At 52.1% G+C, this 16,467-nt stretch overlaps 1 protein-coding gene across 2 annotated transcripts in view; it reads left to right on the forward strand.

Annotated features, from left to right (window-relative positions):
• Positions 1-16,467, forward strand: part of pola2 (polymerase (DNA directed), alpha 2) — a 73,402-nt gene that overhangs the window by 39,312 nt on the left and 17,623 nt on the right. Inside the window, exon 16 of one of the 2 annotated variants that reach the window (XM_085976339.1) lies at positions 7,435-7,596. The exons of the other annotated variant lie outside the window; for it this stretch is intronic. Coding sequence (XP_085832465.1) covers positions 7,435-7,596 — 162 coding nt within the window. The remainder of the gene's footprint in view (positions 1-7,434; positions 7,597-16,467) is intronic. 2 annotated transcript variants of the gene reach the window in all.

Consider the following 16,467-nt stretch of genomic DNA (forward strand, 5'->3'; position numbering starts at 1 on the left):
TATCTCTGTAACCTCCTCCAGCCCCTACAACCCTCCCTATCTCTGTAACCTCCTACAACCCTCCCTATCTCTGTAACCTCCTCCAGCCCCTATACCCTCCCTATCTCTGTAACCTCCTCCAGCCCTACCACCCTCCCTATCACTGTAACCTCCTACACCCCTCCCTATCTCTGTAACCTCCTCCAGCCCTACAACCCTCCCTATCTCTGTAACCTCCTCCAGCCCCTACAACCCTCCCTATCTCTGTAACCTCCTCCAGCCCCTACACCCTCCCTATCTCTCTAACCTCCTCCAGCCCCTACAACCCTCCCTATCTCTGTAACCTTCTCCAGCCCCTACACCCTCCCTATCTCTCTAACCTCCTCCAGCCCTACAATCCTCCCTATCTCTGTAACCTCCTCCAGCCCCCTACAACCCTCCCTATCTCTGTAACCTCCTCCAGCCCCTACAACCCTCCCTATCTCTGTAACCTCCTCCAGCCCTACAATCCTCCCAATCTCTGTAACCTCCTCCAGCCTCTACACCCCTCCCTATCTCTGTAACCTCCTCCAGCCCCTACAACCCTCCCTATCTCTGTAACCTCCTCCAGCCCCTACAACCCTCCCAGATCTCTGTAACCTCCTCCAGCCCCTACAACCCTCCCTATCTCTGTAACCTCCTCCAGTCCTACAACCCACCCTATCTCTGTAACCTCCTCCAGCCGCTACAACCCTCCCAGATCTCTGTAACCTCCTCCAGCCCCCTACAACCCTCACTATCTCTGTAACCTCCTCCAGCCCCTACAACTCTCCCTATCTCTGTAACCTCCTCCAGCCCCTACAACCCTCCCAGATCTCTGTAACCTCCTCCAGCCCCACAACCCTCCCTATCTCTGTAACCTCCTCCAGCCCTACAACCCTCCCTATCTCTGTAACCACCTCCAGCCCCCTACAACCCTCCCTATCTCTGTAACCTCCTCCAGCCCCCTACAACCCTCCCTATCTCTGTAACCTCCTCCAGCCCTACACCCCTCCCTATCTCTGTAACCTCCTCCAGCCCCTACAACCCTCCCTATCTCTGTATCCTCCTCCAGCCCTACACCCCTCCCTATCTCTGTAACCTCCTCCAGCCCCTACAACCCTCCCTATCTCTGTATCCTCCTCCAGCCCTACACCCCTCCCTATCTCTGTATCCTCCTCCAACCCTCCCTATCTCTGTAACCTCCTCCAGCCCTACAATCCTCCCTATCTCTGTAACCTCCTCCAGCCCCTACAACCCTCCCTATCTCTGTAACCTCCTCCAGCCCTACAATCCTCCCTATCTCTGTAACCTCCTCCAGCCTCTACACCCCTCCCTATCTCTGTAACCTCCTCCAGCCCCACAACCCTCCCTATCTCTGTAACCTCCTCCAGCCCCTACAACCCTCCCTATCTCTGTAACCTCCTCCAGCCCCTACAACCCTCCCTATCTCTGTATCCTCCTCCAGCCCTACACCCCTCCCTATCTCTGTATCCTCCTCCAACCCTCCCTATCTCTGTAACCTCCTCCAGCCCTACAATCCTCCCTATCTCTGTAACCTCCTCCAGCCCCTACAACCCTCCCTATCTCTGTAACCTCCTCCAGCCCTACAATCCTCCCTATCTCTGTAACCTCCTCCAGCCTCTACACCCCTCCCTATCTCTGTAACCTCCTCCAGCCCCACAACCCTCCCTATCTCTGTAACCTCCTCCAGCCCCTACAACCCTCCCTATCTCTGTAACCTCCTCCAGCCCCACAACCCTCCGAGATCTCTGCGCTCCTCCAATTCTGGCCTCTTGCACATCCCCCAATTTCCATCGCTCCACCATTGGCGGCCGTGCCTTCAGCCGCCTGGGCCCTAATCTCTGGAATTCCCTCCCTAAACCTCTCCGCCTCTCTCTCTCCTCCTTTTGAGACGCTCCTGAAAACCGACCTCTGTGACCCAGCTTTTGGTCACCTGTCCTAATACCTCCTTGTGTTCCAAATGTCCCACTTGTCCCCCAGTGCCTTGTCCGAGGTCAGGCTTTTGAGAGAACCAAGACCGTAATCGGATGCAAAAAAACAACTTTATTGTTGAGTTTAATCATATAAATTGTGAAATGTGTCACTTTTAACAGTATTTTTATGTTACAAGCTTTATTTTGGCAATTAGTTTGCTATTGAAAGAAATTTCAAAACAAGCTTTGGTTGGTTTGGCTTCTCCTTTCTTTGGTTGGTAAGCCTTTCTGAATAGTCATTCCGAATTAGTTATTGTAATTCGTCCATTGTCACTTCTGATTGGTAGTGTCCTTTTCTTTCGATTTGTTGATTCCCAAGCTCTTCAGTTCTGCTTTGCTGCTGTTGTACTTGAGGGAACCAACAAGGTGCAGTAGAGAAAGTGTTGGAGGAAGTACGCGTGTTACACAAAGGACTTTTAATATATTACTATTGGAAGGGGAAAAGACATCTGGGAGCAGCGGGAGAGGTGGTAAAGGATAAACAACCGACTGAGAACTCTGCACTCCTCTAATGCTGGCCCCTTGTCCATCCCACACTTCTTTCTCCCCATCACTGGCGGCCGTGCCTTCAGCTGTCTCTTCCATAAACTCTGGAATTCCCTCCCTAAACCTCTCCGCCTCCCCTACCTCTTTCACCAAGCTTTTGGTCGCCGCCTTTGGCTTGCTGTCAATTTTTGTCTGGTTTACGCTCCTGTGCAGCACCTTGTGAGGTTTTACTACGCTAAAGGCGCTGTTTAAATGCAAGCTATTGTTGATTAGTGGGAGCACAGTGCTGGTTGCCTTGGAGATTGAGGGAGGGTTCAGTGGGAAGTCAGTATCACTGACAGATGGGGCTTGGAGGAAATGCAGGTTATGTGTGAGACATACTATTTCCCCTGGTTCGGGAGTCGGTGGTGAGGGCTTCTCAATTTGAGCGAGGAGAGGGGTGGAGAGAAATTTCTTTGCCCAGAGTGTTGTTGGAGCATGTAATGTGTTGCCACAGGGTGTGGTTGAGGCATCTTTTAAAGGAAAATTGGATGAATATTTGAAGCCGAGAAAGATGCAAGGCTATGGGGCGAGAACGGGACAGTGGGATTGCTCGATCCAAGTGCTGGCACAGACATGATGGGCCGAATGGCTTCCTCATTTGCTGTAAATTTCTCTCTCTACACGTTTAGCAGTAGAACTAATCTAGTAAACTGTTGGTGTTGCCGACCATGGTCAGTTGGCAAGTGTAAGGTGCTTTGTATACAAGATGGCGACGGTGTTGAGAGCGAAGCTTCAGAAACTCATTCCACAGGGCCACCTAGTGGTGAGAACCTGCAGCTGCATCGTGACACTTGACATAGCAAAACTGAATGGGAACTGTTGACATCGCAATTTAATATGGTACAGTATCGGGACTAAAGAAAATAAGGTTTGTGGGCATCCTGTAGGCAAGAATTTTAATATATAAATATGTGTGTGTATATAAGAATAAAGGAAGAAATGTATAATTTTGTCAGACCCCAGCTCTATTAGTCATTTCCTCAAAGTAGTCCAAGTCTGGGCAGGCAGGAATTTTCCCTTCTGAGTCTATGTTGGCTGTGTTTACTATTCGAGGCGTCTCTCTCTGTCTCTCTCTCTCTCTCTCTCTCTCCTTCCCTCTCTCTCTCTCTCTCTCTCTCTCCTCTCTCTCTCTCCTCTCTCTCTCTCTCCTTCCCCCTCTCTCTCTCTCCTTCCCCCTCTCTCTCTCCTTCCCCCTCTCTCTCTCCTTCCCCCTCTCTCTCTCCTTCCCCCCCTCTCTCTCTCCTTCCCCCTCTCTCTCTCCTTCCCCCTCTCTCCTTCCCCCTCTCTCTCTCTCCTTCCCTCTCTCTCTCTCTCTCCTTCCCCCTCTCTCTCTCTCTCTCCTTCCCCCTCTCTCTCTCTCTCTCCTTCCCCCTCTCTCTCTCTCTCTCCTTCCCCCTCTCTCTCTCTCTCCTTCCCCCTCTCTCTCTCTCTCTCTCCTTCCCCCTCTCTCTCTCTCCTTCCCCCTCTCTCTCTCTCCTTCCCCCTCTCTCTCTCTCCTTCCCCCTCTCTCTCTCTCCTTCCCCCTCTCTCTCTCTCTCCTTCCCCCTCTCTCTCTCTCTCCTTCCCCCTCTCTCTCTCTCTCCTTCCCCCTCTCTCTCTCTCTCCTTCCCCCTCTCTCTCTCTCTCCTTCCCCCTCTCTCTCTCCTTCCCCCTCTCTCTCTCTCCTTCCCCCTCTCTCTCTCTCTCTCTCCTTCCCCCTCTCTCTCTCTCTCCTTCCCCCTCTCTCTCTCTCTCCTTCCCCCTCTCTCTCTCTCTCCTTCCCCCTCTCTCTCTCTCTCCTTCCCCCTCTCTCTCTCTCTCCTTCCCCCTCGCTCGCTCTCCTTCCCCCTCGCTCGCTCTCCTTCCCCCTCGCTCGCTCTCCTTCCCCCTCGCTCGCTCTCCTTCCCCCTCGCTCGCTCTCCTTCCCCCTCGCTCGCTCTCCTTCCCCCTCGCTCGCTCTCCTTCCCCCTCGCTCGCTCTCCTTCCCCCTCGCTCGCTCTCCTTCCCCCTCGCTCGCTCTCCTTCCCCCTCTCTCGCTCTCCTTCCCCCTCTCTCGCTCTCCTTCCCCCTCTCTCGCTCTCCTTCCCCCTCTCTCGCTCTCCTTCCCCCTCTCTCGCTCTCCTTCCCCCTCTCTCGCTCTCCTTCCCCCCCTCTCTCGCTCTCCTTCCCCCCCTCTCTCGCTCTCCTTCCCCCTCTCTCTCTCGCTCTCCTTCCCCCTCTCTCTCTCGCTCTCCTTCCCCCTCTCTCTCTCGCTCTCCTTCCCCCTCTCTCGCTCTCCTTCCCCCTCTCTCTCTCGCTCTCCTTCCCTCTCTCTCTCGCTCTCCTTCCCTCTCTCTCTCGCTCTCCTTCCATCCTTCGCTCCTTCTCGCTCTCTCTCCCTCCTTCTCTCTCTCTCCCTCCTTCTCTCTCTAACATCTGGGTAACTTATGAAAGTTATTAAACCAAAATTGGCGACAGAGTATTTGGGGAAGTTGCCATTTTGGCAGCGTGGTTTTCCGAGCCCTGCAGTCGTGCTGTGGGACACTGTGGCCACGCAGCCCTCTCCTGTTTACCACATTCCTACGTCCTGCCTTCATCTGTTTGGAGTTGCAGCTTGGATATTGCTGCTGTTTAATCTCTCTTTTCTTGGTGGTGTGCGGGATTGCCGTTAAAAGTTTTATCTTTTATAAACCTGGTAGGTTGTGTCACCAGGGACTGGACTTTTTTTTTTAAACAAACAAATTATCATCCTTAATTGAGATAATGCAGAGGGAGAGGGCAACGAGTCAGATATAATAGCTCTTTTTACAATCTGAAGTATGTGAAGAATGTCAAGGCGGTGAGGTTCAGTTTGTTAGGGGGAGCTGAAGTTAGGTAACTGCTTTTTGCTCACATTTCTAGCCTCGTGTCCCCCCCTCCTGCAGGGGCTTACTCTCGCTGGGTTAAAGCTCGAGGGGCACTGGCGCCCGAGTGACCAGGCTTCGTGTGTGAGGCTGAGCGTAGGCAGCAACCTCTCTACTTTCCCAACAGTGTGGTGGGGGCGATTCTGTCCTCGCCTCGCGCAGCGCGTGGTTACACGTGCATGCACACCTTCCCGGCAAGGGCTTCTGGAGAGATGATCCCCCCTCGGCTTTCCATGGGTCTCGGATTCTGCCGTCGGAATCGGAGAGCCAGGATAGTCGCCTAATCTCGGGGGAACAAGCACATGCTCCCGAAAGCCTCCAGTGTAAAGCGGCTTCAGGCCCCCGAGAATAAGAGGTGTTTGCAGACCCCTGTGATGTAAGGAATCTTCCCGTTCTGTTCTGGTTCTGATTGAGCCATACAACCTATCGTTATCAGATTTAATCTTCAGAAGGCCAATTCAGAGGATAAACAAGTCAATCTAAATACATGACAGGGCAGTAATCCAATTGAGATGACGCCATCTAAATTCCTCAGATTAGATTGCAACAATCAATTCACTGAGAGAAATCTGTTATCCTAATCTTTACCAGACAGGGAGGTTTTATTCTCTTCACCCTCCCAATTCCCTTCTGCCTCTCCTGAAGGTGCTGTCGCTGGGGGTATGGTTTTACAGCTGCCTCCAATGCCTTGCCCAGCGGCTGTTCATGTGCAGGCCTAGACGGTGAATCAACAACAACAACAACTTGTATTTATACAGCGCCTTTAACGTCGTAAAACGTCCCAGGAGTATTTTAAGACAAAAAATTTGACACTGATCCACATAAGGATAAATTAGGGCAGGTGACCAAAAGCTTGGTCAAAGAGGTCGGTTTTAAGGAGTGCCTTAAAGGGGGAGAGCGAGGCGGAGAGGTTCAGGCAAGGAATTCCAGAGCTTAGGACCCAGGCAACTGAAGGCACAGCCACCAAAGGTTGAGCGATTATAATCAGGGAAGCTTATGAGGGCAGAATTAGAGGAGCGCAGATATCTCGGGTGGCGCGGGGGCGGGGGGGGAGCTGAAGGAGATTACAGAGCTAGGGAGGGACGAGGCCATGGAGGGATTTGAAAACCAGGATGAGAATTTTGAAATCGAGGCGTTGCTTAACCGGGAGCTGATGTAGGTCAGCGAGCACTGGGGGTGAGTTAGGATGCAGGCAGCTGAGTTTTGGATTAAGTCAAGTTTACGGAGGGTGGAATGTGGGAGGCCAGCCAGGAGTGTGTTGAAATAGTCAAGTCTGGAGGTAGCAAAGGCATGGGTGAGGGTTTCAGCAGCGGATGAGCTGAGGCAAGGGCGGAGACGGGCGATGTTACGGAGGTGGAAATAGGCGGTCCTTGTTATGCTGTGGATATGTGGTGGGAAGCTCATTTCAGGGTCAAATCTGACACCAAGGTTGCGAATCGGGGGGTAAGACAGTCGAGCTCCGTCCTGCCTTCCTGCGCTGTCCACTTATACCTGCTTCTAAGCCAGGGTCACTTGGTGGCCGCAGCCTATCTGTCCCTTTCCTAGTCTAGGGTGCAGAGATCAATTGGCACCATGGCTGCGATGAGCTAACTCCGCACTGACCAGGGACTGAACCTGGGGCCTTCTGGTGTACGCAGTCCAACTACATCACTCAGCCTGCGGGTCGCTCAGCCTGGAGCCTCACTGAGGGTGACGGGAGAAGTCTTAAATGGTTTTGGTTCGGAAATAATCGAGTTTGTGAGCTCGATTATTCCCAAACCAAATTGTTGACTTTTTGCCTTGTTTGCTCCTGTCCAGTGTTTGTATAAAATAGCTGATGTTGCAATGTCAAACTGTGTCGCTGTCTTAAATTAGCAAAACTAAATCGGAAAGTAACAGGAATATGATACAAAACAGATGCAGAAAGGGCTGGTCTGCAAGCACAACATGACTAATGTCGAGTCGCTGCCAATTCCAGCCTGCTCTTTCCAGTTTCTGCAGTAAGCTTATAATTGATGGTGTTAGGAGTGCGGTAAATAAATTGCATTAACAAAACCCCCCGGGCTCTTCAGCGGGCCTGTTTGTTTCCAGCCAGCTATTGACAGTTTAATGTTGAAAGAAAGCAGAGATGAGCAGTGGGATGATCCCCTCGCAATTAAAAACAACATTGCAAAAGTTGAAGTGGAGACTGCGACTCGCGTTCTAGACAACCTCCTTGCTGTTGTGGTGAGACGGTGAGTCGGCGGGGGAGGTTAGAGTCACCTGTATCTGCTAGCTGACTTCCCAGCTAGTCTGGGATCTGCGGCACATTTTTTAAAATGGAGAGAGACTGGGAAATGTTGGTATTCAGAAAGTTAACCTGTAGGTATTGCTATTCACAATATATATAAATGATCTAGACCAGGGAACCAGATGTAATATCTCCACGTTTGCAGAGGACACAAAGCTGGGTGGGCGTGTGTGCTGTGAGGAGGATGCAAAGAAACTCCAGTATCATTTGGACAGGTTGGGTGATTGGGCAGATGCAGTATAATGTGGATAAATGTGAGGTTATCCACTTTGGTGGCAAAAACAGGAAGGCAGATTATTATCTGAATGGCAATAGATTGGGAGAAGGGGAAATGTAACGAGACCTGGGTGTCCTTGTGCACCAGTCGCTGAAGGTAAGCATGCAGGTGCAGAAGGCGGTTAAGAAGGCAAACGGTATGTTGGCATTCATAGCGAGAGGATTCGAGTACAGGAACAAGGATGTCTTGCTGCAGTTGTACAGGGCCTTGGTGAGACCACACCTTGAATATTGTGTGCAGTTTCGTCGCCTTATCTGAGGAAGGATGTTCTTGCCATGGAGGGAGTGCAGCGAAGATTCACCAGGCTGATACCTGGGATGGCAGGAATGACGTATGAGGAGAGATTGTGTCGATTGGGCTTATACTCGCTGGAGTTTAGAAGAATGAGAGGGGCTCTCATTGAAACTTATAAAATTCTAACAGGACTGGACAGACTAGATGCAGGAAGGATGTTCCCGATGGCGGGGGAGTCCAGAACCAGGGGTCACAGTCTAAGGGATAAGGGGTAAGCCATTTAGGACAGAGATGAGGAGGAATTTCTTCACCCAGAGAGTGGTGAACCTGTGGAATTCTCTACCACAGAAGGCAGTTGAGGCCAATTCATTAAATATATTCAAGAAGGAGTTAGATATATTTCTTAAGGCTAAAGGGATCAAGGGATATGGGGAGAAGGCAGGGACCGGGTACTGAATTTGGATGATCAGCCATGATCTCATTGAATGGCAGAGCAGGCTCGAGGGGCCGAATGGCCTACTCCTGCTCCTATCTTCTATGTTAGGTACAGCAAGCAATTAGGAAAGCAAATGGTACGTTGGCCTTTATTTCAAAGATATTGGCGTATAAGAGTAAAGAAGTCTTACTACAATTATATAGGGCCCTGGTGAGCCCACACCTGGAGTACTGTGTACAGTTTTGGTCTCCTTACCTCTCTCTCTCTGTCTCTCTCTCTGTCTCTCTCTCTCTCTCTCTGTCTCTCTCTCTCTGTCTCTGTCTCTCTCTGTCTCTGTCTCTCTCTCTCTCTCTGTCTCTCTCTCTGTCTCTCTCTCTGTCTCTCTCTCTCTCTGTCTCTCTCTCTCTCTGTCTCTCTCTCTCTCTGTCTCTCTCTCTGTCTCTCTCTCTCTCTGTCTCTCTCTCTGTCTCTCTCTCTGTCTGTCTCTCTCTCTGTCTGTCTCTCTCTCTGTCTCTCTCTCTCTGTCTCTCTCTCTCTGTCTCTCTCTCTCTCTGCCTCTCTCTCTCTCTCTGTCTCTCTCTCTCTTATTCTCTGTCTCTCTCTCTGTCTCTCTCTCTGTCTCTCTCTCTGTCTCTCTCTCTGTCTTTCTCTCTCTCTCTCTCTGTCTCTCTCTCTCTGTCTCTCTCTCTCTGTCTCTCTCTCTCTGTCTCTCTCTCTCTGTCTCTCTCTCTGTCTCTCACTCTCTCTCTCTCTCTCTCTCTCTCTCTCTCTAATACTTTGACACTAAGAAGTGTGACATCTGGAGTCAAGACCATCAGAGCTGGACCTGTCCTTGCCCGATGTCCAAACATGCACCTTCCAGCAGGGGTCACTGGATAGTGACCAGTAACAGGAGTCCGGGCTGGTTTGTTTTCCCTAACCCGGCCCCCCGCCACCACCTCCCAATTTGCCTCTGCCCCACACCCCGCCCGCTATACAAGGGACCCTACGCTGCTCGCCTTGCCCTTACTGCTGCAGCAGAGACCAGCTAACTCGCGGCGAAGCTGGCATCGCACCCGAGACCCACTGGTCCCTGTAGCTCGGGAGAGCACTTTCCTTTTCTTCATTACTCCATTCGCCAGAGGTCAGGTTATAATACCGAGGGAGGAGCAGGAAGGCAAGGGAGCTATTTCAGAACTCTACATCCCCGAAGGAAACGCTATTAATATAATCCCGCCGGAAAACCCCCTGCAGTAAGGGAATGAACCCGAGTTAACCGCCCTTGGCCCACAGGTGCTGGCTCTCCCTGCGGAGCCTTTATTTCTCTTGCGGGGGGGGGTGGGGGAGGGAACATTCTGTTCACCAAAATGTAAAACCGTTGTGGAGGGGAAAGTCCGAAGGGAGGGGACAAAAAACAAATCGAGCTCACTTGTGTGACTGTTCGAGCCACCCCCCCGCCTTTTGAACCCTTACTTTAAGGAACATTAAATCCCTCCCATGGGGGGAAATCAAGCAGTGCCCACATTATTGGAGGAAGAGCAGGGGGAGTTCTCCCCGGTGTCCTGGGGCCAATATTGATCCCTCAACCAACATCACTAAAACAGATGATCCGGTCATTATCACATTGCTGTTTGTGGGAGCTTGCTGTGCGCAAATTGGCTGCTGCGTTTCCCACATTACAACAGTGACCACACTTCAAAAGCAGGACTTGGTTGTCCTGAGGTCGTGAAAGGCGCTGTATAAATGCAGCCAATTTGCGCACAGCAAGGTTCCACAAGCGGCAGCGTGATAATGAACAGATCCTCTGTGTTTAGTGAGGTTGCTTGAGGTATATATATTGCTGGGAAGATAAAGAGAAGTCCCCTGCTCTTCTTCGAAATGGTGGCCGTGGGATCTTTTACCTGAGAGGGCAGACAGGGCCTTGGTTTAACGTCTCATCCAAAAGACGGCACCTCCCGACAGTGCGGCGCTCCCTCAGTACTGCCCCTCCCACGGTGCGGCGCTCCCTCAGTACTGCCCCTCCCACGGTGCGGCGCTCCCTCAGTACCGCCCCTCCGACAGTGCGGCGCTCCCTCAGTACTGCCCCTCCGACAGTGCGGCGCTCCCTCAGTACTGCCCCTCCGACAGTGCGGCGCTTCCTCAGTACCGCCCCTCCGACAGTGCGGCGCTCCCTCAGTACTGCCCCTCCGACAGTGCGGCGCTCCCTCAGTACTGCCCCTCCCACGGTGCGGCGCTCCCTCAGTACCGCCCCTCCGACAGTGTGGCGCTCCCTCAGTACTGCCCCTCCGACAGTGCGGCGCTCCCTCAGTACTGCCCCTCCGACAGTGCGGCGCTTCCTCAGTACCGCCCCTCCGACAGTGCGGCGCTCCCTCAGTACTGCCCCTCCGACAGTGCGGCGCTCCCTCAGTACTGCCCCTCCGACAGTGCGGCACTCCCTCAGTACTGCCCCTTCCACGGTGCGGCGCTCCCTCAGTACTGCCCCTCCGACAGTGCGGCGCTCCCTCAGTACTGCCCCTCCGACAGTGCGGCGCTCCCTCAGTACCGCCCCTCCGACAGTGCGGCGCTTCCTCAGTACCGCCCCTCCGACAGTGCGGCGCTTCCTCAGTACTGCCCCTCCCACGGTGCGGCGCTCCCTCAGTACTGCCCCTCCGACAGTGCGGCACTCCCTCAGTACTGCCCCTCCGACAGTGCGGCGCTCCCTCAGTACTGCCCCTCCCACAGTGCGGCGCTCCCTCAGTACTGCCCCTCCGACAGTGCGGCACTCCCTCAGTACTGCCCCTCCCACGGTGCGGCGCTCCCTCAGTACTGCCCCTCCCACGGTGCGGCGCTCCCTCAGTACTGCCCCTCCCACAGTGCGGCGCTCCCTCAGTACTGGGAGTTTCAGCCTGGATTATTCAACTCGAGTGGAGTGGGGCTTGATCTCACAACCTTCTGACTCCGAGTGGTACCCACTGAGCCATGGCTGACTAATAGTCAGAAATCCTGACTAAATCCTCGCTCTCTTTTCCCTCCCTCATCCCACCCAGCTGCCTTGGCTGAGAATGGCTTACTCGCAGCGACCAGGAATAGAGCCTGGAATCCTGTGGTCGGTATGGGCGAGTAACACCCTGTTACCCACGGCCATCTGTGCAACTCCACTTCAGTGCTGAAGCCAGGAAAATGAGAGATGTCATTTTCCTGTCTCCCTTGCACAGCTGGAATGGTACTGCATATGCTGGAATAATCAGGTTCGGGAAGAAGGAAGCCCCGTCACATTCCAGTATTCCGCGCTGTGCTAATGACAATTCTGGCATCTACTATCTGGTGTAACAAACTTCCTGAGTAGCTATTCCTGGAGAGGTGGCCCCATCCATCCTCAAGCTGTTGCTTCCTGTATCTGGGCTGGGGATTGGCTGAATTCTTCGGGCAGCTTCAAGTTACAAAGCATCGCCCCTCTGTTGGATCCATTAGGTGTAAAATGAACAAGCCTGGCTTTGCTCTTCCTCGCACCGAGTGTCTCCGAAATGTACGTAAAGCCAGCTGTTTAAAGCTGAAGTGCCCCGCACGCTTGCTGTCCTGTCACGAACTAGATTAATGTCGGACCGCAGTGAACCCTGTCGTTAAGCTGAAAGGCACGGTGTCTTACCAAGCCTCTCAAAGATCCCAAAGCACTTCACAATCCAATTAATTTGTTTGGAGTGGAGTGACTGTTAGTTGGAAAGGCTGAACAGGCTGGGGCTCTTAGGAAGGCAACTGGTATGCTGGCCTTCATTACAAGAGGATTTGAGTACAGGAGTAAAGAAGTCTTACTCCAATTATATAGGAAATAACAACAGAAAATGCTGGAAATACTCAGCAGGCCTGCTGAGTATTTCCAGCATTTTCTGTTATTTCAGATTTCCAGCATCCGCAGTATTTTGCTATCCAATTATATAGGGCCTTGGTGAGACCACACCTGGAGTACTGTGTACAGTTTTGGTCTCCTTACCTAAGGAAGGATATACTTGCCATAGAGGGAGAGCAGCGAAGGTTCACGAGATTGATTCGTGGGATGGCGGATAACATGAATCTTGTCATCCATGTGGAAATGACTTATGAAATAATACTGGGCGGCCTGCTGGTGGCGCTGTCCAGGGAGAGTATAAATACTCGGGCACGGGCCCAGCTTGCGCAGGACATTCTTAACAGGAACTAGTGAAGGACACAACTAGACCTCCATGTTGTAAAACAGTTGATTAAAGCTTTGTTTAACGCTTAGACCAAGTGCCTAGTAGTTTTCTTACGTCAGCGGGACTGTTGTATGAGAAGAGATTGAGTAAACTGGGCCTGTATTCTCTTGAATTCAGAAGAATGAGGGGGGATCTCAGTGAAGCATACAAAATTATTACAGGGCTTGATAGGGTGGATGCTGGGAGAATGTTTCCCCTGGCTAGGGAGTCTAGAACCAGGGGCCACAGCCTCAGGATAAAGGGTAGGCCATTCAGGACTGAGATGAGAAGAAATGTCTTCACACAGAGGGTGGTGAATCTTTGGAATTCTCTACCGCAGAGGGCTGTGGAGGCTCAGTCATTGGGTATATTCAAAACAGAAGTCGATCGATTTCTGACTAGTAAGGGCATCAAGGGATATGGCGATAGGGCCGGTGAATGGAGTTGAGGCAGAAGATCAGCCATGATCTCATTGAATGGCGGAGCAAGCTCGAAGGGCCGACTCCTGCTCCTATTTCTTATGTCCTTTTCTCTAGAAAAGAGGAGGTTGAGGGTGACCTGATCGAGGCCTGTAAAATTATGATGGGGTTCGATAGGGTAGACGTAGAGAAGATGTTTCCACTTGTGGGGGAGACCAGAACTAGGGGCCGTCAATATAAGATCGTCACTAATAAATCCAATCGGGAATTCAGGAGAAACTTCTTTACCCAGAGAATGGTGAGAATGTGGAACTCGCTGCCACAGGGAGTGGTTGAGGCGAATAGTAGAGATACATTTAAGGGGAAGTTGGATAAACACATGAGGGAGAAAGGAATAGAAGGATCTGCTGATAGGGTGAGATGAAGAGGGGGAGAGGAGGCTCGAGTGGAGCAGAAACACCGGCACGGACCATTTGGGCTAAATGGCCTGTTTCTGTGCTGTTAATACTTTGTAATGTAGGAAAATGTGGCACAGCACAATACCACAACCAGCAGTGAGATCAATGACAGGTAATCTCTCTCTATTTTTTGTATGGTGTTCGAGGGAGCGGTATCAGCCAGGCAATAGAGAGAAATCCCTGGTCCTCTTCGAATAGCGCCATGGGATCCTTAGTGTCCACTGAACCACTGGTGTCTGTGTACAGAGCCTCCGTTTCATGTCTGATTCAAAGGACGGCCCCTCCGACAATGCAGCGTGCCCTCAGTACTGCACTTGAGTGCCTGCGTATATTATGGGCTAATGTCAACAACAACATGTATTTATATAGCGCCTTTAATGTAGTAAAACGTCCCAAGGCGCTTCACAGGAGCATTAAAAGACAAAAGAATTTGACACCGAGCCACATAAGGAGAAATTAGGGCAGGTGACCAAAAGCTTGGTCAAAGAGGTTAAGGAGCGTCTTAAAGGAGGAAGGAGAGCTTTAGGCAGGGAATTCCAGAGCTTCGGGCCTAGGCAACAGAAGGCACGGCCACCAATGGTTGGGCGATTTATAATCGGGGATGCTCATGAGGGCAAAATTAGAGGAGCGCAGATATCTCTGGGGTGGGGGGTTGTGGGGCTGAAGGAGATTACAGAGATAGGGAGGGGCGAGGCCATGGAGGGATTTGAAAACAAGGATGAGAATTTTGAAATCGAGGCGTTGCTTAACGGGGAGCCAATGTGGGTCAGCGAGCACAGGGGTGATGGGCGAACGGGACTTGGTGCGAGTTAGAACACGGGGCAGCTGAGTTTTGGATCACCTCAAGTTTACATAGGGTAGAATGTGGGAGGCCAGCCAGGAGTGTGTTGGAATGGTCAAGTCTAGAGGTAACAAAGGCATGGAGGAGGGTTTCAGCAGCGGATGAGCTGAGGCAGGGGCGGAGACGGGCGATGTTACGGAGGTGGAAATAGGCGGTCTTAGTTATGCGCGGATATGTGGTCGGAAGCTCATTTCGGGGTCAAATATGACACCAAGGTTGCGAACAGTGTGGTTCAGCCTCACAGATGTTAGGGAGAGGGATGGAGTCAGTGGTTAGGGAACGGAGTTTGTGGCAGGGACCGAAAACAGTGGCTTTGGTCTTCCCAATATTTAATTGGAGAAAATTTCTGGTCCTGCAGAACTGGATGTCGGACAAGCAGTCTGACAATTTAGAGACCGTGGAGGGGTCGAGAGAAGTGGCGGTGAGGTCGAGCTGGGTGTCATCAGAGTACATGTGGAAAGTGAAGCTGTGTTTTCGGATGATGTCACCGAGGGGCAACATGTAGATGAGAAATAGGAGGGGGCCAAGGATCGATCCTTGGGGAACACCAGAGGTAACAGTGCGGGAGCGGGAAGAGAGGCCGTTGCAGGTGATTCTCTGGCTACGATTAGATAAGAATGGAACCAGGCGAGTGCAGTCCCACCCAGCTGGACGACGGTGGAGAGGCGTTGGAGAAGGATGGCGTGGTCGACCGTGTCAAAGGCTGCAGACAAGTCAAGAAGGACGAGGAGGGATAGTTTACCTTTGTCACAGTCACAAAGGATGTCATTTGTGACTTTGATGAGAGCCGTTTCGGTACTGTGGCAGGGGCGGAAACCTGATTGGAGGGATTCAAACATGGAGTTGCGGGAAAGATGGTCACGGATTTGGGAGTCGACAACACGTTCAAGGACTTTGGAGAAGAAAGGGAGGTTGGAGATGGGGTGGTAATTTGCAAGGACGGAGGGGTCAAGGATTTTTTTTTTTGAGGAGGGGGGTGATGACGGCAGATTTGAGGGAGAGGGGGACAGTACCTGAGGAGAGAGAACCGTTAACAATGTCAGCTAACATGGGAGCCAGAAAAGGAAGTTGGGTGGTCAGCAGTTTGGTGGGAATAGGGTCGAGGGAGCAGGAAGTGGGTCTCATGGACGAGATGTGCGTGGAGAGGTCATGAGGGGAGATCAGAGAGAAACTGGAGAAAGATGTGAGTTCAGGGCTAGGGCAGGGGGAACCTTCGAGGAGGTTTGGCCCGGTGGTCTAGGGAAAGGAGGGGAAATGGCAGCGGCAGCTGAATGGATGGTCTCACTCTTAGAGACAAAGAAGTCCATGAGCTCCTCACACTTGTCGGAGGTGAGGGTGGAGGAGACGGGGGAGGGGGGTTTAAGAAGAAGGTTAGCCGTGGAGAATAGGAGCCGGGGTTTATCTTTGTTTTCCAGAATGATTCTGGAATAGTGAGCAATTTTGGCAGACGAGAGCAGGACCCGATGATACTTTATGTGGCCCAGCCAGATCTGGTGGTGAATGGCTAAACCAGTTGTCCGCCATATCCATTCAAGTCTGCGTCCCTTGGACTTAAGGATGCGAAGATGAGGGCCGTACCAGGGGGAGTGGCCAGGGTGAGAGGAAGTAATTCTTTTAATAGGGACAAGGCATCAAAGGTGGTGGTGAGGGCGTGGTTGAGCAGATCGGTAGCTGCAGAAATGTTGTGGTGAGTGGAGGGACAAAGGCTGGACAGTTGGGATTTCATAAGAGCAGTTGGGAGAGAGTTTTGTCCAGGGGCGGACACGGAAGGAAGTAGGGTTTGGGTGGGGGGGGGGGTGGAAGGGCGATGGGGGTGGAGAGCGATACGAGGAAGTGGTCAGAGATGGCCTTCTCTGCGATTGACACGATGGGAGTAGCGAGGCCACGCGAGATGGCAAGGTCGAGGGGGTGGCTGTGAATATGGAGCTTACATGGAGGGAGAGATTAAGGAAGGATAGGGGGCTAGTGAGCTCAGAGGAGAGAG

This window comes from Somniosus microcephalus, unplaced genomic scaffold (assembly GCF_052327205.1).
Source record: "Somniosus microcephalus isolate GS21.2 unplaced genomic scaffold, FLI_Smic_1.0 unresolved_chr2, whole genome shotgun sequence".
NCBI classification, from domain to species: domain Eukaryota; kingdom Metazoa; phylum Chordata; class Chondrichthyes; order Squaliformes; family Somniosidae; genus Somniosus; species Somniosus microcephalus.